The sequence below is a fragment of the Mchenga conophoros genome, linkage group LG14, assembly GCF_057382185.1.
Source record: "Mchenga conophoros isolate Kocher_MC1m ecotype Shallow Benthic linkage group LG14, M_conophoros_male_GT1.1, whole genome shotgun sequence".
Lineage (NCBI taxonomy): Eukaryota > Metazoa > Chordata > Actinopteri > Cichliformes > Cichlidae > Mchenga > Mchenga conophoros.
Genome location: NC_140539.1, coordinates 9902640 through 9926466, shown reverse-complemented (window position 1 = coordinate 9926466; position 23827 = coordinate 9902640). Strand labels below are relative to the sequence as shown.

General features: G+C 41.0%; 3 protein-coding genes across 4 annotated transcripts; 2 read left to right on the top strand and 1 right to left on the bottom strand.

The window, feature by feature from the left end:
• Positions 1-609: 609 nt before the first annotated feature.
• LOC146559259 (complement C2) lies at positions 610-7067 on the top strand. The gene is made up of 19 exons (XM_085245111.1): positions 610-755; positions 872-984; positions 1255-1402; positions 1492-1677; positions 2017-2190; positions 2310-2408; positions 2511-2653; positions 2789-2927; positions 3057-3185; positions 3758-3862; positions 3948-4085; positions 4232-4341; positions 4427-4553; positions 5636-5795; positions 5868-5941; positions 6063-6163; positions 6237-6366; positions 6447-6496; positions 6578-7067. Exons 1-19 carry the CDS (start codon positions 704-706, stop codon positions 6740-6742), a joined length of 2343 nt encoding a protein of 780 aa, XP_085101237.1. The 5' UTR covers positions 610-703; the 3' UTR covers positions 6743-7067.
• Positions 6832-14827, bottom strand: pnkp (polynucleotide kinase 3'-phosphatase). The gene is made up of 18 exons (XM_085245112.1): positions 14702-14827; positions 13505-13658; positions 12349-12395; positions 11821-12099; positions 11431-11715; positions 10586-10665; positions 10366-10423; positions 10153-10260; positions 10006-10077; positions 9552-9600; positions 8937-9007; positions 8723-8815; positions 8538-8634; positions 8392-8453; positions 8089-8198; positions 7549-7636; positions 7394-7461; positions 6832-7241 (listed from the first exon to the last, which is right to left on the bottom strand). The coding sequence occupies exons 1-18, from the start codon at positions 14732-14734 to the stop codon at positions 7121-7123; spliced, it is 1875 nt and encodes a 624-aa protein (XP_085101238.1). The 5' UTR covers positions 14735-14827; the 3' UTR covers positions 6832-7120.
• LOC146559257 (TRPM8 channel-associated factor homolog) lies at positions 11437-22777 on the top strand. 2 transcript variants are annotated; one of them, XM_085245109.1, is made up of 13 exons: positions 11437-11577; positions 15879-15944; positions 16339-17066; positions 17452-17668; positions 18119-18413; positions 18508-18809; positions 18928-19102; positions 19338-19432; positions 19718-19931; positions 20107-20343; positions 21338-21555; positions 21748-21861; positions 22135-22777. In XM_085245109.1, the coding sequence occupies exons 3-13, from the start codon at positions 16417-16419 to the stop codon at positions 22375-22377; spliced, it is 2760 nt and encodes a 919-aa protein (XP_085101235.1). In that variant the 5' UTR covers positions 11437-11577; positions 15879-15944; positions 16339-16416; the 3' UTR covers positions 22378-22777. The 2 variants fall into 2 exon arrangements, with proteins under 2 accessions (XP_085101235.1, XP_085101236.1); XM_085245110.1 differs by lacking the exon at positions 11437-11577 and adding an exon at positions 14147-14403.
• The last annotated feature ends 1050 nt before the right edge of the window (positions 22778-23827 follow it).

Here is a 23827-nt window from a genome sequence, read left to right as displayed (position 1 = left end):
CCACCGCCCAGCAGGTGGAGACAAACTCAAAGTAGGACATTTATTTAGGTGATTTTTTGGTTTCATATTTGCATCTTATACTGTATATAAAATGACCTGTTTTGAAAGTATCTTTATGACTCTGCATTGTTTTACATACATTATAATGAATCCAGTCCTTTTTGGTCCCTTAAAGTGTGTTTATAGAATTGTTATGTTACATTTGTTCTAATCCCTTCTGCCCTCTTGGTCAGATCTGTTTTGAAAATATTTTTTCCCAAAAAGCTGATTGCAGCTTCTATCTTGTGATAGGAATGCTCTTTCTGGTCAAAATGACTCAATATCATTCATGAGAGACATGTTTGACATATTTGTTTGACAGATTATAAGCCAACAAGTCATTTATTTTTTTAACAGTTTAAATTCTCTGACACAGTGACCAGTTTGGTGTCTGGTTTGTGTTCACTAAGTATTTCAAATGTGTCACTGAATAGAACAAGACCTCAGATAATCCTGAAGAAAGAGAAAGAGATCAAAACTAAAAGTGAGTGACTTTATTTGTCCTCTGTCCTAAATTGCTCAATGCCTCCTCTTCCCGTTAGGTCCTCTGTGTTAATGGGTAATCAGTCATCAAATAAAGGAACTGACTGCATGTCAATAGAAACACTCTTGTTGCGGCTTCTGTTACTTAAAGGTAAAAAAGAAGTTGCTACAGAGACCAGCCATGCACCCCAGGTCTATACTATGGATCCTCCTCCTCGTGTTGGTCCATAGAGGTGAGCATTTCACTTTTAAGTGCATTTGATTGTGTCAGATGTGTGTGGACTGGTGCCACATGTGTGCGTGCAGAGCTGCATGTTTGTTACCCACAGTTTTACTGCGTGCGCTCTAGGGTCCCTGCAAAAGACCGACTACGACTATGTATATGAAACGTACGATGATGAAGAGCCCGTGAACTGCTCGGTCACAGAGAGCATCAAAGGTGGACATGTCACCTACTCCAAGGTAACAAAAGTAATATGTGCACCTGGGGGAGAGGTTTAAGTAAAATGCAAATGTACAGCATTTTAAATAGTGTAAATATTCAGTTTTAGTTCTCATAGTTTTAGTGCAGTTTTAACGTTGCTGACAACAGAAGAATTAGAATTTTCTGGTTATGATAAAAAAACAAAAAAAGAAAATAAAATCCAAGTGATGCAACAGGGACATGGCTTTACTGGAAAACCTCATGTTACCTAATCTATTTAGTTAAACAACTGTTTGTTTCCTCACCAGGGAGGGCTGGTGGGCAGCGTGCTGACCTATCACTGCGGTCCAGAGAAATACCCGTCCCCAGTTAGCTACAGGACATGTGAAGAACATGGGGAGTGGTCGCCCATGAGACTAGCCAGTGGGAGGCTTGCATCTAGGGCCACATGCAAAGGTAATGTTGATGATGATGATGCCTTCGGTATCATACACACATGAAAGCGGTCCCATTCTGGTGTGCACATACATCTTCCTCTCACCCAGACGTGCTGTGTCCGGCTCAGCTGCAGCTGGATCATGGTGACTTCTGGCCCAGGGACCAGTGGTTTGCTGTTGGGGCGACACAGAGCTTCTCCTGCCAGGAAGGCTTCACCCTGTATGGCTCAGCTGAGAGAAACTGCACTCTCTCTGGGGAGTGGACGGGAGAAACTCCCATCTGTAACAACCATGGTGAGAAAAGAAGAAATTAAAAAGCAAATCTTTCTGTATGAATCATATAATTTTAAGGAACTCCACTTACGTTTGCACGGGTCTTCTTCCAGTTTATCACACTTGCTTATGCTGCAGTTTACACTGCAATGATAATATTATTTCATTGTGACGTGCAAATATTCTGATGTCTCAAAAAGACCATTTGCATAATTTCAACATGCTACATAGTTGCTTTTTTTATAATAAAACCTAATTCTTTAGTCACTGTAATAGTGAAAACATGAAAAGCCTTTTCAAAGATGCTGAAATTCCCAGAAATCACTATTTTATATTTTTTGCATCTGTTTGCAAATTCAGCTGATGACTGTGACGACCCGGGGATCCCACCCGGTGCCCTGAGGTCAGGAGGCCGGTTCTTCAGGGGTGAAAAGTTGACTTACCGGTGTCAGACCGGTCTGGATCTGCTCGGGTCGGCTGAAAGGTTCTGTCTGGAGCACCGGGAATGGAGCGGATCAAAACCACGTTGCCATGGTGCTTAAAATTTAGTTTTCTGTCTATAATTTCACAGGACATTAATTCTTTAATAACAAAAAAAGAAAAGAAAATTGAGCATCATGACAGCAAATTAACAATGTGTTGCTTTGTCACAGGTCCAAATACCTTTGACTCCCCCAGTGCTGTGGCTGCAGCCATGACGGGATCACTTGCAGGACTAATGGATGTACTGTCACCTGACGACAAAAAGAAAGGTGGTTACCATGAAATGTTAAGCACATGTTGATATAATTGGAATACACATAATCAGTAACAAAAAGCCAAAAAAAAAGAAAAATCCACTTTGTGTGTTTAAGAGGAAAGCATTTCCTTTGGCCGAACCTTCCGCGTGGCTGAAGTCAGCCGTATGCACATCTACATCTTACTGGACACATCAGGAAGCATCGAAAGGGAGGAGTTTGAGAAATCCAGGGATGCCACCATTGCTCTGATCAGAAAGGTCAGCATTGAAACAGCTCAGCGTGACGACCTGAGACCCAACAGTGAAATCCTTGATGCACTTATGATCCTAGTTTATGTGTCTTCCTCTTTCAGCGAGTAAGAAACCCACTCATGTTCTTCATTTTTTCTCCAGCTGGACAGTTACGATGTAAAGTTGAATTTCCACGTGTTGTCTTTTGCCACCGAGGCCAAAGACATCGTCGACATCATAGACGAAGAAAGTGGTAACATTGACGACGTCATCTGGAGCATCATGGATTTTAACTACACGAGTATGACTCTGCTTGTTCTGCCTTTATTGGAAAACCACGTCTTTTGATCTGAGTCAGTCTGCATAGCATCACAACTGTGATGCATTTATTTCCATAGTGATTTATTCCTCTTTGTTTGTTCACTTACAGGCCACGGGCGCAAGACAGGCACCAACATCCACGGTGCTCTAAAGCGCGTCGAAGAGAGGATGAGCATCTTTAAGCGCAACAACAATCAATTTAATGAGACCCAGAACATCATCATCATAGCAACAGATGGTGACAACACTCGGAGACACTGTTTTAATGCTGTATATATTACACTAAGTCTGAATATGTAAGATGATATAGTCTGAATAGAATGAAAGTCTGAATACATTGAGTGACGTTACAAAGGATTTGGGACCATCTTTATATATATATATATATATATAAATGGCCTATATTTATATAGCGCTTTACTAGTCCCTAAGGACCCCAAAGCGCTTTACACATCCAGTCATCCACCCATTCACACACAGGTGATGGCAAGCTACATTGTAGCCACAGCCACCCTGGGGCTCACTGACAGAGGCGAGGCTGCCGGACACTGGCGCCACCAGGCCCTCTGACCACCACCACCAGTAGGCAACGGGTGAAGTGTCTTGCCCAAGGACACAACGACTGAGACTGTCCAAGCCGGGGCTCGAACCGGCAATCTTCCGATTACAAGGCGAACTATATATATCACATTGTAACACAAAGTGTTTCTGGAAAAGCACTTTGTAATGCTGGTTTTAAAAGTGCTGTAAAAATATCATCAGAAAATAAAAGTCAACATTTATTCTGTCTTAATGTTTATCTACCCACAGGTTACTCCAACACAGGGAAATCGGCTAAGATTGTCCTCACAAAGATCCGGCATTTGCTGGGTTATAGTAACCCAGACCCAGACCATACAAATGAGAAAATGCTAGGTATTGTGATGGAAATAACATATTAAAAAGGCTGAGCTGGAGTTGGCGCACTTATCTGCATTTATGCTTCCATGTGCACTTTCAGACGTCTATGTGTTTGGCGTCAAGGAGAAGGTGAATAAAGAGGAGTTGAATTCTTTGGCCTCAAAAAAACGTGGTGAGACTCACGTGTTCATCCTCAAAGATTATGACAAACTGGGAGAAGTGTTCAACAGCATCATTAGTAAGTGGAAGTCAACCCTCCACTCTAACACAAAACAGCCAAATGAAACAACATTAGTGATTTATCTTTCACATTTCATGTTTGTTGAAAAAAACAAAAGTGAAAAACTGAAGTGGAAACATTCATTTGTTTAATCTATAAATCAGGTGACGAGAGTGTGACCATGTGTGGGGTGGCTCAGGAAGACATCTCCAAGGATGAGCAGGACGGCGGGAAGAGAGCTTACACCACCCCCTGGCACGTGACTCTGAAATCAGTAAGAACTTTATTTCAATAAGGAATTCTTTGTGTTCAATATTATCGAGTGGATTTTTACATACTGACATTTTCCTTCCCTGTAGCCTGAATGGGGAAAGGACAAGTCCTGCTTTGGATCCATTGTAAGCCAGAACTGGGTGCTGACGGCTGCTCATTGCTTTGCCAGAGAAAGCACGGGCAGTGTCCCACGGCAGCTGGACATAGAATATGGTCAGTGGTTATTGTGGAAAATTCTTAAATGTGTAGATCAGGACGTCAATATCATTTTACACTGTGGGCTACATACAGCCCATTTAGATCATAAGGTGGCCAGACCAGTGAAACTACCTAATAAATGTGTGAAATTACATAAAAAGTCAGGATCGTTCGTTGCACAGACTATCCTGAAATTATAAAATATAAATATGTTACTATGGACTCAATAATAAAAATAAAAAAAACTGTTAGTGAATTACTTTGGTATAATCCCATTTTATAAACCTTATTTAGTGTTTAATCTTAATCTTAAGATTCTCATTAAATATGAATTCTGTTTACTTTTTCATTCTAATTTAATTTAAATCCTAATCAGGTGGTTTTTAACCCTAAAAAAAGTCTTAATCAGTAATATAGTGTTTTATCCTATTTTCTATTTGATCATATTTCTATCTAATTTAGTTCTAATTTACCTTTTTATCTTACTCAAGTTTAAAGCTGGGTGACAAATTATAATCTAATTTAATCGAATTTACTTTTTAATTCTAATATTCTTTTTAATCCTTTTTCATTTTAATTGCTGATAAAGTTTTAATTTTAATACGTTCTTTTAAATTGTAATTTAGTTTCAATATTCACGATCAATTAAAAAGAAATCCCAGTTAATTTTGTAATTTGCTTCTAAATCCTAAAAAAATGACATAAAAATGTCATCTTTTAATCCTGATTAAAACCCTCCAGTTGTGTGCAACCCCTTACTTTATTGTTCTGGGGGGGTTCTGGGGGGGTATGGGGGTGGATTCCCATTCATTTCCTTTCGACCGGGAGCACCACAGATGCAACAAAATTGATAAAAACAGTCAAAATTGAACGAAAGAGGTGCTCATCACTTTTATATGTTCAAGTGCATAGTGTGGAGGATGTCATAAGGCCTTGAAGCAATCAGATGTAAAACACAATATTTTTGAGTTTTTTAATTTGTAAATCAGTCAGATTTGCCCCGAACACAACAGGAGTATTTAATCCTAGTTTAGCTTTTAATGAATAAACTGCAGGTGCTAATCATTGTGTTATAGGCTGTGGTTGTTTGTCCTCAGGTCTCCCACCCTCCCAGTCAAATGTCAAATTTAAGAGAGTGATCATGCACCCCAGCTACAGCACCAGCGCACTCAAACACAGAAACGTCTCAGAGTTTTATGACTATGATGTAGCTCTGGTGGAGACAAACAGGAGCATCCCACTGTCATGGATGGCCAGGTAAGACGAGTTATACATTGTGTGCGTTTCTAATCCTCTTGTCATGCTTATTGTCTGTGTGCCATACAACAGACCCATCTGCCTGCCATGCACCGTACCAGGCTCCCGAGCCATGAAGAAAGTCAACTCTACCTGTGCAGACCACAGTACGTGACCTTTACCTTCTCCACAACGTGATTTGTGATGAGTCTGTTATAGTGTGACACAAAACTGAGGATAAATCGTTGAATAAATGATAATTTATTCTGAATAAAATTAATGTTCCAGGAGTGGAGTTACTAACGCTCGAGCAGACTCCTGCTTTTTTCAATCATAAGATCTCAGGAAGCAACAAACGCAAAGAAACACATATTCATACAGGGCGTCAGGTGAGCGCTGCTTTCATCTTATCATCAGTACTGTGTTAACAGGGATTTGTTACAGTGCATCATTTGTCTGCAGAGGCTTGGCTGTGTGGAGAAGGCAAGGAAGCTTGTGGAGCACACGGATGTGACTTTGGATGAGTTTGTACCTGACAGATTCCTCTGCTCTGGGGGAACTGCAGGATATCAGGATGCTATCACCTGCCAAGGTCTGGTCTCTTCTGCATAGTAATCCTAACAGTTTGACCAACATCGGAATCACCTAACAGCTCAATGCGTTTCTTTCTAGGCGATTCTGGTGGGTCCCTGTTTCTGCAGAAAAAGAAGCGCTACTTTCAGGTCAGTTTGCCGATATTTATAAGAGCCTAACTTTGCTGGGGAATCAGGATCAAAGCGACAGTTTCCTTCTCTAATCACCAGGTAGGTGTGGTGTCTTGGGGCATCGTAGATGTGTGTAAAATAATAGGATACACGAGGAGGCCTCCTCCAGATGCTCGAGACTTTCACATTGACCTCTTCAAGATAATGCCGTGGTTGAAGCAGCATCTGGGGAAGGAGATCCAGTTCCTGCCTGAGATAAACTGAGCGGGTCCAGGATTAGACTGCAGATTTCAACAGAGCAAACACAGAGGAGGTGAACTCTCTCCAAACTTAAATACTTACAACCAATCAAATAGATTTTCTAAAGCTTTATTGACATATTCAAGCTGTGCAGTAAAATTACACAACGTACATACTACGTGACGCATCAAACTACTGTTATGTTTATTCATATAGATGTTCAACTGGCCTTTGTTAAAACACCATTTTAATAACGTCTCTGACTTTGGAGTTGGACTTTGTGGCTAGAGATCTTACTGAATGCAGCTTGAAAACACTGGGCTGAAATAAATGTGGACGTCTGCTGATGTTACTGGGTACCATTTGTGTTTTTTCTTTGTCAGTAAAGTAAAAGGTGTCCAGTCAGCCCTCAGAAAACTGTCTGAACAGAGTTTCTGATTGCTTGTCTTTGAAGCTTGGAACAAAATGGATTTGGAGGATCTCGGAGAATCCCTCGGAGAGAGCAGGAGCCTGGAAATGTTTCCTGTTCAGGGAGAGACGGAGAATCTTTTAGAATAAAGAATTAACCCGGTACTGAAAATGGTAGACATGGGCCTTTTGCTACAACAAACAAATATGTCTTAAACTTAAAGAATGAGGGAGGGAGGGCTGTCCTTCCTGACCAGTGTTACTTACTTATAGCTGTGGAAAACCATGTCATTGACCTTGGCGTGTTTGCTGTCTGACGGAGCCATCTCACGGAACTGCCGACAATAATGATGCTTTTTAAAAAAACACAACACAAAAACCCACGAGTGTATAATGGGGCAGTGTGGACGAGTGAGTCATACCCTGTTGTTGTGTTTGGCCTGCTCCAGAGTGGCAGAGAAGTGAAAGCAGCGACAAGGAACACCTGCTGCTTTGGCCACATCCACATAGCTACAAAATACACACAAATACACACAAAGGAACAAAAATAAAATGATGAAACACAACAATAACAATCACTTTGAGAGCATTTTTCTGTAAGGGTAAAATTAGTGCTTGTCATGGCTCTTCTCTCTCTTTACTTATCAAACTTGAAATACAGCACCAGAGTCAAACAGTCTGTCACATAATTCAATGTGACAGACTTTGGTGAGCTGATTCCAGAAACACCAAGCAGATAAGTGACTCTATTAGACTTCAGTGTAAACAGGGTGAATATCTCCACCCTGATTGCAAATATCTGATATATACTTTGAATGTGATGGTAGATACTGGATACGTGTTCATCTTTGAATGACTCCCCAGCCCAGTGAGTGTTCAGGTCAGGTGGGTTTGAAGATATGGGGGTACCATGACAAGTCAGGACACACACCCACACATGCACTCAGACTGAGGTGCTTTACCGTTTGCGAGACTCTGGGTCTGGATTTGTGTTGTCTACGGTGACGCTGCGGCCCTCCTTCAGAGCACGCTCACATGCCGACACGCAGTTTTGCCACGAACCGAGTGTGTCCTGACCCGGAAACAAATGGAGAGGTGTCAATGTGTGTGAATAAATGCTTTGAGTGCTCAGGGAGAGTAAAAAAAGCACCAGATAAGAACCAGTCCATATATGCCATATAGATAATTTTCACTATAGTTAAAATAGTTCGGTGCAAAGACAAAATTAAAGTGGATAAGCACATATTGCCGCAAGCGCCACTCACCCTGTTGACATAAACGTAGCCCTTTGGAATAACGTGGGTGTGGAAGAAGGTGGATTTACCCGCTGCAGATCAAAGGAAGACAGAATGAGATCAGAAGGGTGTTTGTCAAAGGTGAGAACAGAACGATGACTCTGTGGTTTTCTTACATGCTGGGAATCCCACGGCAACAATGACTTCGGTGTCACCGGAGGTGAGGGAGGCAGACGGTGGGTCGTACAGCCTGGCAGCAGAGTCGAGCTTAGTCTAGCGATTTAAATAAAGACAAGCGTCAACGAAACACTGAAGCAGAAGACATATATAGTGTAATATGTACAGTCTATATTGTACCCACAGGGTTAAGTTCAGGCAGGTTGTAGGGGGCGCGCTTCCAACCCAAAAAGTACTCCTCTGGGGTGTAGAACTGCAATCCGATGTTCAGAGCAAACTATGACATAAGAAATATACATCCTCCGTTAACATAAAGAGACAACAGGTAATACTTGACATGCCACAAAAGATCAAGAGTGTAAATAGGGTTTCCTCTAAGCTGCTAACATAGCTCTTACCAAGCGATCACTGCAGGAGAAGTCCTTTTTCTTCTTCCCTGGAGCCCAGTTTTCTGGTCTTCCTGCGGCATCTGAGCACAGATGTAAGTCACACGCTGTGTGTGCATGTTTGTGCAGCTTGCATGTGATTGAGTTAATGCGTAGGTTAATTTAGGAAGGAGACGGGGGAGGGACTGAAGTTAGTTTAGTCTCCAAACTGCAGAACTTAGTAGGTAACGCGCAATTTAACAATGGTTAAATGTTCAAAAATAGCCCGACATTTTCTTCTGTTTATGATGAAAACAAGTTTGTGCTCTGTGACAACAGCTGGAATAAATGGACAAAAAAATAAGCAAACAGGAGAAAAAAATAAAACATTAAATGTACTCGCACTTATATAACACTGTTCTAGTCTTCCTGACACTAAATGTGCCATACAAGTCCCACTTTAGATTTGTTTAGCACTTAATTCTATGCATTTCAAGCCTCTCTCTCTCTCACACACACACTCCTACTTGTTACTCAGTATTATTTCAGATTTCAGCATTTATACTCTTCACTGCTGGGCTCTAGATAACAGCCAGTCCTGCATTACGTATGGGCAGCTCACTGTGAAAAGAAGCTGGGATCACTCACCTCCAACATAAAAACTCTGCGTCATGTCAACAGTCACGTCATCATTGGCCTGAGCGGGAAACATACATGCAAAAACATTCAAACTAAATAATAATATATTTTTTAATAAGGACTTGCTGAAACACAAGTAAATGTTACACTCACATAAACACATTAAAATACATACACTCATTACACCATTGGATCGTTTTTAATGGTCCTGTTCATTAAAACTGTGTTTGTGGATCACATGACTTTTTAAAATGATTTCATAATCAAATCAAAGGATTTTTCATTTACTTTTTGTTGTCTTACTCTTCTTTGTTTGAAATGAGAAAAGATGAGTGCGGCTTCTATGACTCATCACATCTGTTAACTGCTTCTTTGTGCAGGCTGTGTCTGTGTAAATAACAGATGAGGTGTGGCTCTTAAGTGGGCGTGTGCGCCTTTTTCATGGATGTTACCTGGCATTTACCTTCTCACATAGGTGATTCCACATTCCCATGACTGGTTTCCTGTAAATACCAGGACCTGTTGCTACAAACACCTGAAACACAGACAGTGAGATCACCTATAAATAGTACTATAAACAATGGGAACCAGCTCATGCAACATGACCAACCTGCACAGGCAGCTTCAAAGTGGCAAGGATGTCCTCCACTTTGGACTTGAACACTTCTGGTCTCAGTTTGCCTTTAGCAATCCCCAACTGGTTGGTGAAGAAGACCACCTGCAGGACAAGAGACAAACCCAGTGACAAATGCTGCCAGAGCAAATCAAATTTAACCTTGCAAAAGTACACTTTAGCATTAGCATCACATTAGCTTCTCCTCACCTTGTAACCTTTCTTGAGCAGGCTGGCTAGCTTGGGCTGAATCTCTGGGTACAAAATTCTGGTAATTGAACACAAACAAACCGTGAAAGTCTGACAAACAATCTGGAAATGAAACTACGGAAAAAAAAGAAAACACAGACACTTATTTGTAACTCTTAATAAAATCAAATAAAATGGAATGAGAAAGATGAACAGGAAAAGCTGAGGAGTGCAGACGTACTTCCAGTCGTCTGGTGCTGTGGGAAAGACTTTGCCAGACTTGGTGGTGATGATGCAGCCATCAATGTCAAACCCAGCGATCTGGAGTTAGAAGAGGCAAATTAGCCATATCTTTCACAAAACCTTGTGCATAACACATAAACCTGAATTTTAACATCTTTTTCATCTCCGAGTCAAGCTCATCTGCTCATGCAACTCTGGTGTGTAAGCCCACGACTGCACGCATCATGAGCTCTGCAGTTCAAACAAACCTTAAACTCGTTCAGGCAGCAAGCACCGACTCCTCTGACAAACTGACCCAAATTTCACATGAAGGATCATCGCTGGTGATGGCAGCCGGGCCTTTCACACAGCGAGACCAGGAGCATGCTCAGTGCCCCGTTCCCCTCCTCCCTGCACCCAGACCTCAATACCAAAATCTCTGCCCACTGCTCACCCCACACAGCATATTTGAATCCATGTGACACACTGGAGGTGATCCAGCAGTCACTGGACAGACACAAATCAAAGGGGACAGGATGGGAATTCCACTGAGAAATGTAAAAAAAAGAAGCAGCTGTGATGGAAGACCTCCAGAGGAGCCTGAGAAGATGATCTTGAAGGGGTAAACGGTCGTGATTTTAATCAGGTAAGGCTTTTTTATTTTGATGGGTGCATTTTTTGACCTTTTGGATCCCAGTTCACACAATAACAAAAAGAGTTGCTGATTAATTTTCTGAGAAGAGCTGAACATGATATGCTGCAGAGTTTTTTAGGTCTTTCGCTCATTTGAACGTTATATAAAACACTGCCTGCTGTAGATAAAGACTCCATATCTGCTGATCATCTGAATGAATCACTCCCCACCTTGTCACTCCCTTTGACACCAGCGGCTGTGTAAACCATTAAGCTGCCAAACTGCTGCCAGCTGCTCTTTAGACTTGGTTTTGAAGACGATGACGGCTGATTGCTGCTGCTCTCCTCTGTCAGGGACTTTTTGGCAAATTCCTGAAGGTACTTGAGCCGTTCGCCAGCCAGTCTCTCCTCCTCATCCTCCTCCTCTTTCATCTGCCAATCAGAAGCTTCCTCCTCTATTCTTTGGCGCTTCACCTCAGGTTGCTCTTTCTTTGGGCTCAGTTGCCTTTTAGATGACTAAATAACAAGGAACAAAACAGCAATTTCTCTCATTCTGGCTTCTCTTTATACATATGCTTGTAGACAGCTAGATCCATGAATCAATACATCACAGAGGTTTACCTTCATGGGAGAGCTGGGGAAGAAATCCTTTATGTTGCGTTTGGGTGTGGGACTGGACTGTGCCTCTTTTTCTTTTGAACTCGTCCCTCCTTTTGTCTTATCTGCTGCTTTCAGCCCTCTCTGTGCTGTGCTGGAGGTGATTCCATTGGAGCTCAGAGAGTAGTTCAGTGTGAATGGGTGGCTCTGGTTAACTAGGTAGAGAGTACCTCCATGGCTGAGTTTACCAGACTGACCCCGGCCCAGCTTCTCACCATCCAGAGAACTGGGGTTGGGACCCAGCTGTGGAGAAATGGACATTGGACTGTAGCAGTTACAGTTAGCACATGAGCTGTGAGGTAACAAGAGTGGACAAAGAGGACAATGTGCTGACATCAGCTTTGAACATAATGACACGCCGGTTGCTGTGGATCAGGTGTAATTGCTTGGGGTTAAATATTAATTCGCGGTGATGTTGAAGGGAGTGTGCTCTAGTTTAATAGGCAGGGTCATTATTCTACTGTGGAGGCACCCAGTGTTTGTTCTTCATACCTGTGTAACAACAACATCCTGGTCTGCAAAGCAAGCCACCACCTTCACTGTAATAAATAAAAAGACACACACACATTTCGTATGTATACACATCTAGAGCTGGGACCAAAAAAACTAAAAGAAGACAAAACAACAACTTTCTAACTCATTTTAATGCAGATTTTCCATTTAAATGCAGTTTTTATTTTGCAATATGAAAACTAAATGCATAAAAAAAATGCCTCGGCTAATTTTGAAAATTACCATGTGCCATTACATACAGTACTGTGCAAAAAAGGTCTTGAGCCACCCATGTTGTCTTTATACTTTAACAGACTTGTTTTTTTTTTTTTAAATAAGTCTTGAGTAATAGTCCTCCTGGATTTCTCAAGGTCTTCAAAGTTTTCTTTGGACATTAGCTGCTTTTTCACTCATTTTCAACCCACTCCTTGTACCTGACCGTTTTCAGAGAGATGTTTTTTTAAATTTTGTTTTGTTTTATTTTTTTTTAGGCCACTTAACACTGAACTAGTCAAGGAAGGAAGTAGTGTTGTGTCTTTAAATAAAAGCTAAAGAACCAATTCCAAACTGTGTTGCAAGAACACAGTCATTTGTTGCCATTTCTTTAATTGAACCTATGAGAAATATCAAAGATAACTCAGTCTACCAGGCAAAAAACTGTATGTATGCACCAATATGGTGATTCCCAAAAAGCTATTGTAGGGCACATCTGGCCCCACTAAAACATTTATATACATACCTACTGATTTTCAAAGAGAAAAAAAGTACCAGCCTGGTTCTTTTCCTTGCTCTATTTGACTCCCCGTGGATGCAATTTTAAGCTCCTCACTTATTAAGTATGTATGTAAAACTGTAACCAAAGTTCAGTCATCATGAGTTTAAATCCCTGTTAGTGACTTGTAGAGTGAATGCAAGACACTCAAAACACAAAACTCAGTCAGCCCCACTGATTTACTTTCTCACATAAATACATGAATGAATTAAAGCTTACAGCCACATTAGCAGTATTTTCTTGCGTTGTACACTGTAAAGTAATTTACAGCTTTAGGGTGGTTTGTTATAAAGTTAAGCTTCAGCAGAGCACGAGCACTAACAGCTTCGCAGATTTAAATCTAGAGTCTCGCGATAAATGTGACACATAAGCGGGACGCCTCACCCTGATGTCTGGAGCATTTCTTATCTGTGACACCAGTGTCCGGATCCCGGCCCAGAATCACAGCCCGTCCATCTTCCAGGGAGATCCGAGCTCCAGAGGCGCCAACCAGCGTGCAGGACATTCGAACAAGCGGCCACAGAGAGGCTGTTTGCCCCTTAATATGTTGTGTTTAAGAGTCTTTTTTTAAGTCAAGCCAAAGTACAGGACATTAAACGGCCTCACGCAGTAGTGTTTAGCATCATTACAACTTCAACTACCTCAATTTCTTTTCGTCTTCTAAAGAAAAACTTGAAGAATGTGTGAACTACAAACTACACGGGTCTGATTTTGCAGCGTTGTCCCCGCGGTCCGACGCAAAAATAATTACGTTTAGCAACGTCGTCCCCGCGTGAGGTTCCGCTCAAAGTGTAGGTTACATGAGCAAAGTCGCGGTCAAGCTAGCAGGAGCTGAAATTATTTGGTTTCTTTTCTTTTTTGGAGGGGAAAGTCAGCGTTGAAATAACTTTTAAAGTTTTTTAAAAAAAAAAATATATATATATATATATATATATATATATATATATATATATACATATAATGCGTAATGTAATAATGATAATGTACAATCATTGTGGACTGCGCAATCACATGGTAAAAAAACAAAACAAACCCTACAGGATAAAGAAAACTATTCTGTTGGGTTTCTGAGTCATTCGGCACTGGTACCGTGTTATCAGAAAGAAAAGCGCAACAACATTCTAGGTGCCGCTGACTGAACCACAACATAATGTTTCCACTCTCTCGTTGTTGACACGTGTAATATAACAACAATGCATATTCATATTACTCTCCCTAGATGGAATAAGACGTTGTCATTTGTTGTCCATTGGAGGAGTTAAATATTTAACACATCAGTATTGGTGAGTCACTATTTTCCTTTTCAGGTCCTTTAATGGGCGAGACGGGAGAAAAAGATAATACGGAAATAAGACAAAGTAACACATTGTTCTGGTTACACTTTCAGCTAAAAGCTCATCTAAAGACTAATTTAGTGTGACGGACAAGTGATCACTATTTATTATGCAAACTTTAAGTCTAAAGCGGAACGACGAACGAATAAAGTGTAATCACGCTATGGTCAAGCTGAAAGATGTAATACTTCGATATAATGCAAAACCCAGAGAATAAAAAAACACCATATTCTGCTGTTTATTTTACCTCCAGAAAGTTCTGTGTTGTGCTTTTCATCATTCACAACTATTTACTAAAGATGACAGGAGGAGCAGGTTTCTCTACATCAGGGGTGCCCAATCCCGGTCCTCGAGAGCTACCGTCCTGCAGCTTTTAGATGCATCCCTACTCCAACACAGCTGAATCAAATGGTTTGATTACCTCTTCAGCATGCCATCGTGTTTGGCAAAGGCCTGATAACAAGCCATTCATTTGATTCTGCTGTGTTGGAGTAGGGATGCATCTAAAAGCTGCAGGATAGTAGCTCTCGAGGACTGGGATTGGGCAGCCCTGCTCTACATGCTCGTTTAGGGTGTATCAGCAGTGGCGGTCCTAGCCTGTTTGGCGCCCCCGGGCGAACACTCCCTCAGTATTCTGATTTTGACTCTGATTGTTTCAGGATGACCTGCCATTATCCAATGACACATCTGCTTACCTGTATCCTTTGCTCGTTTCTCTTCCTCTTCTTTTCTATTTTTTCTAAACTGAGCACCTGGTGGCTTTGAACTTTTCTTGTCCATCTTCCATTGGTTTTAATTTTGCACTCCAGTATGAACACAAATGCCCCAACTCGAGGATCGCCACAACATAACCTAATAGACCTACACCTTAGTTCACAGATTCACTTTGTCTAGGGTTTATTTCTGGGATTTCACACAACCCAGGATTCAAATCAGGAATACATAATGGGCTTGGATTTACAACATTATGAATGAAATGCGCTCTGTTTGGAAGCAGCCGCCCCCTCCCCTTTCGACGGGTTGTGTGTGAGACTTTAAATCATCAAACTGTAAATTATAAATTTTCAATTGTTATTGATCCCTTTACCCCAAGTCCTGAAGTGTATATTTATTTTCTTACTCTTCTTATATATATTGTTTGTTTACTTGCTCTGCTGTAACTGGAGCCTCGTCTCTTGTCTCTCTATATACTGGACTGTGTGTAGCAGAGATGACAATAAACAACCGCCCGTATCAAAAACTGCTACTGTGTATCAGTGATTATACCATTGACACATTGATAATGTTGATACTGCTGTCATTTTCCCTGCTTCTGTTTATTTTTTGTTGTGCTCAGTAGCCCGTCCTCATCGTAAACCTACTCATGATCTTATCTCCTCAACTCCTCAAATAGGCACTCACTTCCACATTCTTTATTCTGTCAGGTGGAGCTCCTTGTGTGTCACCCGCCTTCAAAAACTATTGAGCTGCACCGGAAAGTCATCTTGCAGGTAAAATATATGTATAAATAAATAAAAGAATGTCCTTTTTAAAGGTGTTTAGTAGTAACCAGATATGTAAACTCTGAGTCTTGGTGCTATCATGTGTATTTAACTTTACATCTCTGAACCTGCTTTATTTTCAGAATTTGCTGTAATGTCTTGTCATGGTGTATGAGGCATTAGTCACCAGTCATACTTTCACTTTATTTGTTTTTGTTATTCACAGTACACTGTGAATGTGCTTCTTGTTATTCTGTGAATACATTTCTTGTTTTTGCATATATTACCTACTTTAACTGCTGTCTAAGTGCAAAAGTTTGTTTCACCTCAAGTGAATACATGTGCTCAAATGATAATAAAACTACATAATTCTTTTTTTCCCTCTATCTCTAATTGATGCAAGAAATACTGTGAAGTCAAATCTGCTGGCACAACTTGCCCTCGATCTTCATCATTCTTCAGAGTATAAATCCTCTACACTATGTCGTCCAACCAATCATTCAAAAGCCAACATGAAGAAGCCTACATGTCTCTGATGAGAGGCCTGAAGGAGCTGGACCTACAGGGACCCTGTGTTCCCAGTGACCTGTTGCTGATCGGAGACCATGCCTTTCCTTTAGCAATGAACAGCCGAGGTCAGGTCCTGATGGCTGCCTCTCTGTACAGCAGTGGAAGGATTGTGGTCCTGGGTCATGAGGGCTACTTGACAGCCTTTCCTGCTCTGGTAGAAAATGCTCTGACCTGGCTGAGAGGTGATGGATCTGATAACCTCTCAGTAGGGGTGCACAGAAATGTCAGTGCAGTTGCTAATAACCTCCAAAAATCCAGCTTCCAAGTAGAAGTTGTGGGAGCTTTCAGTGACAAACTGGGAGTTGGTGTTTATGTGACCGATGCCTACAGCGTGGGCTCAGACCCAGTGGAGCTGGTGGCCTTTCTGAAAGCTGGAGGAGGGGTGCTGATAGCTGGGCAGGCGTGGGGCTGGGCTGCAGATCACCCCAAAGAGAACGCACTGCATCAGTTTGATGGGAATAAAGTGTCAGGAGTGGCAGGAATCTACTTCACTAAGCGTTGTGGTGAGGCGGAGAACCTGCCTGTCTACCCTCAGATCCCGTCCTCCTGGATGTCTGTGGTGTGAGTACATGCTATAACTATTATAGATTCCATGTTAGTTTTTTTTAAACCCACAAGTTAACTATAACATGAAATAAATTGCAATCTACTATAGACTATATGTACAGTATTTTTACAGGAACTTGTTGATAATAACATTAAGAAAATCAATTTTATGTTGAAGTTTCATATTTATTGTTTTTATACATAGTCACTGGTAATAATTATACAACATGAATGCAATTCAAATTTTCATGGTGATAATCTTCCAAAAATGTAAAAAATACAATTACTTGTATGTTGGTTAATTGTTTTGTTAACATGCAAAGACTCATTTGAAAACGCAATTTGCACAATTATTCTTAATAGTGTCTCTCATTCCTGCCATGACTCTTCCACCTTTCAGCTTGGGTAAGGATTTTGAAGACGACTTGCAGTTCTTACTCCAGGGGGTTTCAGAGTTCCAGCTCCCGTCTAATTTAACTGCTTCGGAGGTTTTAGTCCATGGACCGCTAGCATTTCCCATCGCGACCACAGGTGATGGACGGGCATTCCTGGCAGGAGGCTACTATGGACAGGGACGAGTGATTGTGGCTACACATGAAGGATTTCTGGGACTTGAGGTAAATTAGGCATTTGTTATTTTCACTATATATATTTTTTAGTATTGTATATTTCTGTCAGCACTTTGATGCTTACTGTAGATTTAGACCATCTGTGATGAGAGAATATAAAAGAACATTCTAACTGTTTGATGTCTGAGCCATCATTGGTGATAACCCTAACTCTGTATGAGGCACGACGCAGGGGTTAGATATCGTTGTCTACTAATCTAAAGGCTTGTCTGTTGATCCCATGCTTCTTCAGTTTGGATGTTGAAGTATACTCGGCAAATACGCTGAACCCTAAGTTTCTTTTGATGTCTATAGTGTGAGTACCCGAGTCTGAGCATGGTGAATGTTGGTTAAACCATCAATGGTTAAAAAAGAAATGCTTCTGCTGTTCCGAGAAATCTTTTATACATCACATGTACACGTAACTGCCTTTGTTCCTGCTTTCCTTCCATTTTTTAGAGTATGGCTCCATTTTGGCAAAATGCCATTCACTGGTTGGATGAAGGCCGCAGAGGGGTTGTTGGTGTCATGAATATAGATGCTGCAATCAAAATTCTCAGCAAGTCAGGGCTGAAGTGTGAGAAGACAAAATTCAGGAAAGACCTCAGCGTGTTTGTGTGTAAAGCGTATATCACTGAGCATTTGGAGGAAATCAAAAACTTTGTGGCAGAGGGAGGAGGCCTGCTGATCGGAGGACATGCCTGGTACTGGGCACAGACACATAGTGGGCAAAATCCACTTACAGAATTCTCAGGTATGAAAGTGCACGACCAATGCATCTGATTAGTGTGACATCTCCAACAATACACCAGAGTATTTTAAGTCAGATTTGTTTTAATGTCTTTCAGGAAACAAGATCTTAAATCAAATGGGATTGAGCCTGTTGGGCGCAACAATCAAAGGAGGAACATACAAAGCTCTCGTACCCACCCAGGCTATTAAAGACAGCTACCACTTCCGCCACCTTCTATACCGCTTTGCTGCCCATGTGACTGCAGGTGAAAAACTTAGCAAACATGAGGAGGGATGTCTGAAAAAGCTGGGCAACGACTGCAATGCCTACTTGCAGATGAAAGCCCATGACTGCTCCCACTACCGGCAAGTGTTGGCCACACTCACTGACTTATTAAAGAGGTCAGGCCTGCCACAGGTGAGTAGCTGCCCTTTATGGATGGGGTTTGTTGAGGGGTCGCTCGTCTGCCCTTTTTTTTGCAGATAGTGTCATAATGTGGGGACATATCTAATAACATTCACCATTCACTTTCAAGGTGAGTGACAGCTGCCCTGTAAAGAGTCCCAAAGACCACCTCCTCCTCGCTGTGGGTACCCAGGTATATAAGGTTTGCCCAGATCCCGATGCCCTCCTGCCCTATCTTATCAAGGACAACCCAATGATGCCTGTTGTCTATAACCACCGGATCAAGGTTGATGTTGATACAGCAGGTCAGATCTCACTGCTGTGTTCAAAAATGTGAATGTGGTTATTTGAATTTAGGTACAAATTTAAATTGTACAGCATCGTTCAGCATGATGCAGCAATGCCTGTTATTCAGTGTCACACAGTATTAATACATGCACCTCTTTGTAGACACTGAAAACTGTGAAATACATTTTTTAAATGCACATTTTATACATGTAAACGTCCCTGACTGTCATCTTTTATAATTGTGTGTTTCAGATAAGGAAGAGTGGATCAGTACAGGTCTCTACCTCTCTCCTGGTATGAAGACCTACATCGCTATACCACCTCAGATTGTCAAAAAGAATTGGAAGGTAGAGCATATGAAATCAATTGATTTTGAGTTCACTCAGAATGTTGCAACTTTGTTACCTAAAGATAGTGAGGTGCCAGAAACTGAAAAATTCCAGACACAAAACTTGTCTCTGGTGAATAGATACTGTAAGCTGTTTCAGGCCATTTAGTTGTTTAAACACAGAGCAGTCATTGCAATTTTTAGTTATTCCTTTTTACAGTGTTGCACACTTTGTGGTATTGCTTATATTATTATATTTTTGCTTGTATTATTGCTTATAATGCATTTTCCTTTTCTTCTGCAGATTCAGATAGGATGTCAAACTGATTCTCTGCACAAGAACGATGTCCTGAAGAGACCACCGTCTGTCCATGAGCGATTTCCTGTCACCTCAGAGATGATACAAGTTTGGAACCTTTGGGGAGGACTCATCTACCTGGTGGCCCCACCCAAAACACAAGTGAAGGGGTTGGAGGTCACAGCACAGATGGCTGTACCTGCTCCATATTATAAGACTGGTGAGTCTGCGGTAGATTGAACTTTAATATGTGTTTGCACTAGTGTGTACCTTTGTTTGTACTGGTCTAATAGACTATTTTTTAAACAGTCTATAATTTGAAGGGCTGAGGGCAGCATCTCCCAGGTAATAATGCAAAGCAATTTAATAGATCCACTCCTCTCTGTTCTTTTCAGGTGTAACAACTGCAGCTGAGTGGTCGTCGCTGCGCACAGCTCCTTCACCCTGGGCAGAGTTGGAGTTTGAAAACATCATCCTCACCATACCATCAGATGCTGTTCGGGATCTGGAGCGCCCTGACAAGGTGGCTGCTCTGTGGGATGAAATCATGAGGGCCATTGCAGATCTGGCTGCCAAACCACACAAATTTCCCCGCAAGGAGCGCTTTGTGGCAGATGTGCAGATTTCTCACGGTAAGTGCATTTTGCCTCATGTTGTACAGTACACACCTGCCTATTATTTTCTTATCATATATAGAGTCTCAAGTAATGCTGGGTGACAGGCAGGGTATGCATGAACCAGTTCTCTGGAATAGAACTAGCAAACAGAAAGTATTCAGTCACCAATCCAAATTCAATTTTTCAATTCAATTCAATCTTATTTATGCAGCGCCAAATCACAACAACAGTCGCCTCAAGGCGCTTTATATTGTAAGCTAGACCCTACAATAATACATACAGAGAAAAACCCAACAATCATATGACCCCCCATAAACAAGCACATTGGCTGTGACCAGTTGTTGTGATAAAAAAAAAAAAACAGGATAAGAAAACATGCTGTGAAAGAGAGCCAGCGACTGATAACAAGTAGGATTCAATGTAGAGAGGTCTGTTAACATATAGTGAGTGAAAAGAGTGAGTGGAGGAGAAATATTTAAGGCATCATGGGAATCTCCCAGCACCCTAAAACTATTGCAGCATAACTAAGGGAGGATTCAGGGTCACCTGATCCAGCCCTAAGTATATGCTTTTTTCATCACCAAGCACAATGCAAAGCACTCATTCAGAATGGGATGTCACTCAAGTTCATATGGGTGTGAAGGCAGACGTGCAAATACTTTTGGCAAAATAGTGCATATATACAATTACAATGCTGGCTTTACCTGTCTATCAAGTTTGAGAAAATGAAGTAAGCGTGTGTACGCTTAATCCCTGTAAGCTGAAAGCTCAGGCTTTAGAGCTCTAAATGCTCATTTTTTCCTTCTACTTTTGGTTCTGGTTGAAATCCCTGAGGCCATCCACTGGAGTCTATCCCAGCTGTCACACGGCAAAAGGCTGAGTAGACCCTGGACTGTTGCATTGAAAAACCATAATCATGTCATACTTTTGCTTGTTTGTTTGCTTGTTTGTTTGTTTTTACATAAGAATCATCACTGTACTACTGTTCATTTCTCCTTTTTCTGTTCAGGTTTTATGCATGCAGGTTATCCTATCATGGTACAAAAAAACTCAGCTGCTAACCTGGTTGACGTTAAAAAAGGTAAAGGCATGTGGGGCCCCATCCACGAGATGGGACACAACCAACAGAGAGGCTGCTGGGAGTTCCCACCACACACCACAGAGTGTACATGCAACCTGTGGTCAGTGTATGTGCATGAAGAGGTGCTGGGCATCAAGAGGGAGAAGGTGGAGTAAATCACATGCATCTTTCAGACCAATGGCCAGAAAAGCTTTTGTTGAATTGTGATGCTTTTCATATCAATCAGTTTTAGAAAGCATAACTCTTTTTTTGATATCCTATGAGGACAGAAGACTTAACACTGTTTTCCTTAGAGTAAAATGCTTAACAGTCACCTCATTACATACTATTCAATGCAGGCTCATGGAGCTATGACTGCAGCAAAACGACAAAGTCGAGCCAAGGATTACGTCGCAGGAGGCAGGAAACTTGAGAGCTGGAGCATGTGGGTGGCTCTGGAAACATATATGCAGGTGAGAGAATTCTACTCTGTAGAGAAACTGTCCTTTGTCCACACACCTGCTTTCACTGGAAAAAAATGATTGCATGGAAAACTGAAAGCAGAGTGTGAAACAAGGCACGTTCCAGAAACTGTAAGATGATACCTTTTAAATCAAGTCACTATCAAGAAAGTGTGGAGACAGAATTAAAACAGTATCTTAACAAACAGAAATAAGCCTGACACGAACACTTTATTAGACATAACATGATTATCAGCATTATGATTTTTGTCTCCTCATCTGCAGCTCCAGGAAAGGTTTGGCTGGGATGCCTTTAAGAAGGTGTTTACTGCGTATCATCACATGAAAGACATCCCCAAGGACAAGAAAAGAAAAATGAATCTGTATGCTGAGACCTTCTCCCAGACTGTGGGGATGGACCTGACTGGCTTCTTTAAGGCCTGGGGCTGGCCAATAGAAACAGCCACTGAAGGGAAGCTCTCCCAGCTGCCTTCCTGGAACGATCACCCCATGACCCAGTATGACTAAACCTCAAACCACTGCAGTGTGCAGAGAAATGTCTTCAACCAATATCTTAATTTGAAGTGAATGATGAGCAACACGGTGAACTGATTTGGTGTCTGGTGTTCTGTTTTAACAACATTTATTAGAGTATCTGAATAGAGAAACAAATCCTGTACATAGCTTGTACTCACTACAGCCTGTACATACTTATAGTTATAGAATATTCACAACATACTTCATACCGTGTACATTATAACACACCATAATAGACCCATTTCTGTAATATACTTACATATCTATATTATTGCTAATATATATTGTAATATATCTATATCACTAAAGCACTTCTGGATGGATGCAAACTGCACTTCGTTGCCCTGTACCTGTGCATGTGCAATGACAATAAAGTTGAATTCTATTCTAATTCTATTCTATTCTAAATGATGTGGTGAGGTTGTAGTTATTGAATTCAGTTTGAATTTTTTTTTCCCTTATGTACCTGTACGGGGTAGGTACAGTAGGCTTTCACTTACTGCCAGGTAGACTAGACATTCGATGATAACAAGAGTGGATCTTTGCCTTTGTTTTGTACAGGGCTGAAATCATAGCAAGACATTGCACTACTATAACATACAACGCAATACACTTGCCTTACACTGTGCTCTACTGAATACGTTCACTGCAACCCTTTCCTTAAAAAATAGTAGTCTTTTATGAGGACACAGGATTTTTATAAGGACACTTATATTATTAGAAATGTGGATTTTCTTTATGTGAATAAGCATAATATTGAAACTCTCATTTGCTCTGCTGCTGTATTTTCATGTTTGCATTATGTTGGGTTGCAATAAAGAGGTCAGACTTTATAATAAAAGAACTTTAGTCTTTAGTTTCACTACACTGATATCTGAAACAGCTTCAATAATAATCCACTTTATCTTTTTCCATTAAGAGAGAGAAAAAAAGTGAAAGACTTCATTTCATTCTGAAATACTGTTATATTGTAGCTGCATCAATATGGTGATGGTGGTGTACAACGCATCCACTTAACACACTGTTTGCTGCTACAACTACACATGTTTCTTTTCCAAATATTTATTTATAAGTGACTTATGTATGTATGTATGTATATATATGTATATATTGTACTATTCTTAGTTAGCGTATTGTCTGTCTTGTCTTAATGTTGGTTTAAAATGGAGCACTGTAACTACAAATAATTTCCCCCAGGGATCAATAAAGTATTCTGATTCTGATTCTGATTCCCAAACAGCCATTAGCTGAATACTGCATATCTCAACATGGTCTGCTGTTTGTCCTTACAAATATTTTGAGGACCCCCCATAAGCATACCCTCTTGGGACCTGTGTGAGGCCAGATTATGATTATGTATTTACAGTCTAGGTTTATTTTTTTTCTAAAATATTCAGCAATATTATCCAACATTAATCACGTGCAGAGTTGGGAGTCAGCA

Coding starts and splice junctions, on each gene's coding strand:
- LOC146559257 (XM_085245109.1), top strand. CDS start 16,417: ATGTCGTCCAACCAATCATTCAAAAGCCAACATGAAGAAGCCTACATG. Junction 17,067..17,451: donor TCCTCCTGGATGTCTGTGGT/GTGAGTACATGC, acceptor TCCACCTTTCAG/CTTGGGTAAGGATTTTGAAG. Junction 19,433..19,717: donor TTGTCAAAAAGAATTGGAAG/GTAGAGCATATG, acceptor TTTCTTCTGCAG/ATTCAGATAGGATGTCAAAC.
- pnkp (XM_085245112.1), bottom strand. CDS start 14,734: ATGATGAAAAGCACAACACAGAACTTTCTGGAG. Junction 8,635..8,722: donor ACCTGCCTGAACTTAACCCT/GTGGGTACAATA, acceptor TTAAATCGCTAG/ACTAAGCTCGACTCTGCTGC. Junction 8,199..8,391: donor GCTACGTTTATGTCAACAGG/GTGAGTGGCGCT, acceptor TTTCCGGGTCAG/GACACACTCGGTTCGTGGCA.
- LOC146559259 (XM_085245111.1), top strand. CDS start 704: ATGCACCCCAGGTCTATACTATGGATCCTCCTCCTCGTGTTGGTCCAT. Junction 985..1,254: donor GACATGTCACCTACTCCAAG/GTAACAAAAGTA, acceptor TTTCCTCACCAG/GGAGGGCTGGTGGGCAGCGT. Junction 2,928..3,056: donor CATGGATTTTAACTACACGA/GTATGACTCTGC, acceptor GTTCACTTACAG/GCCACGGGCGCAAGACAGGC.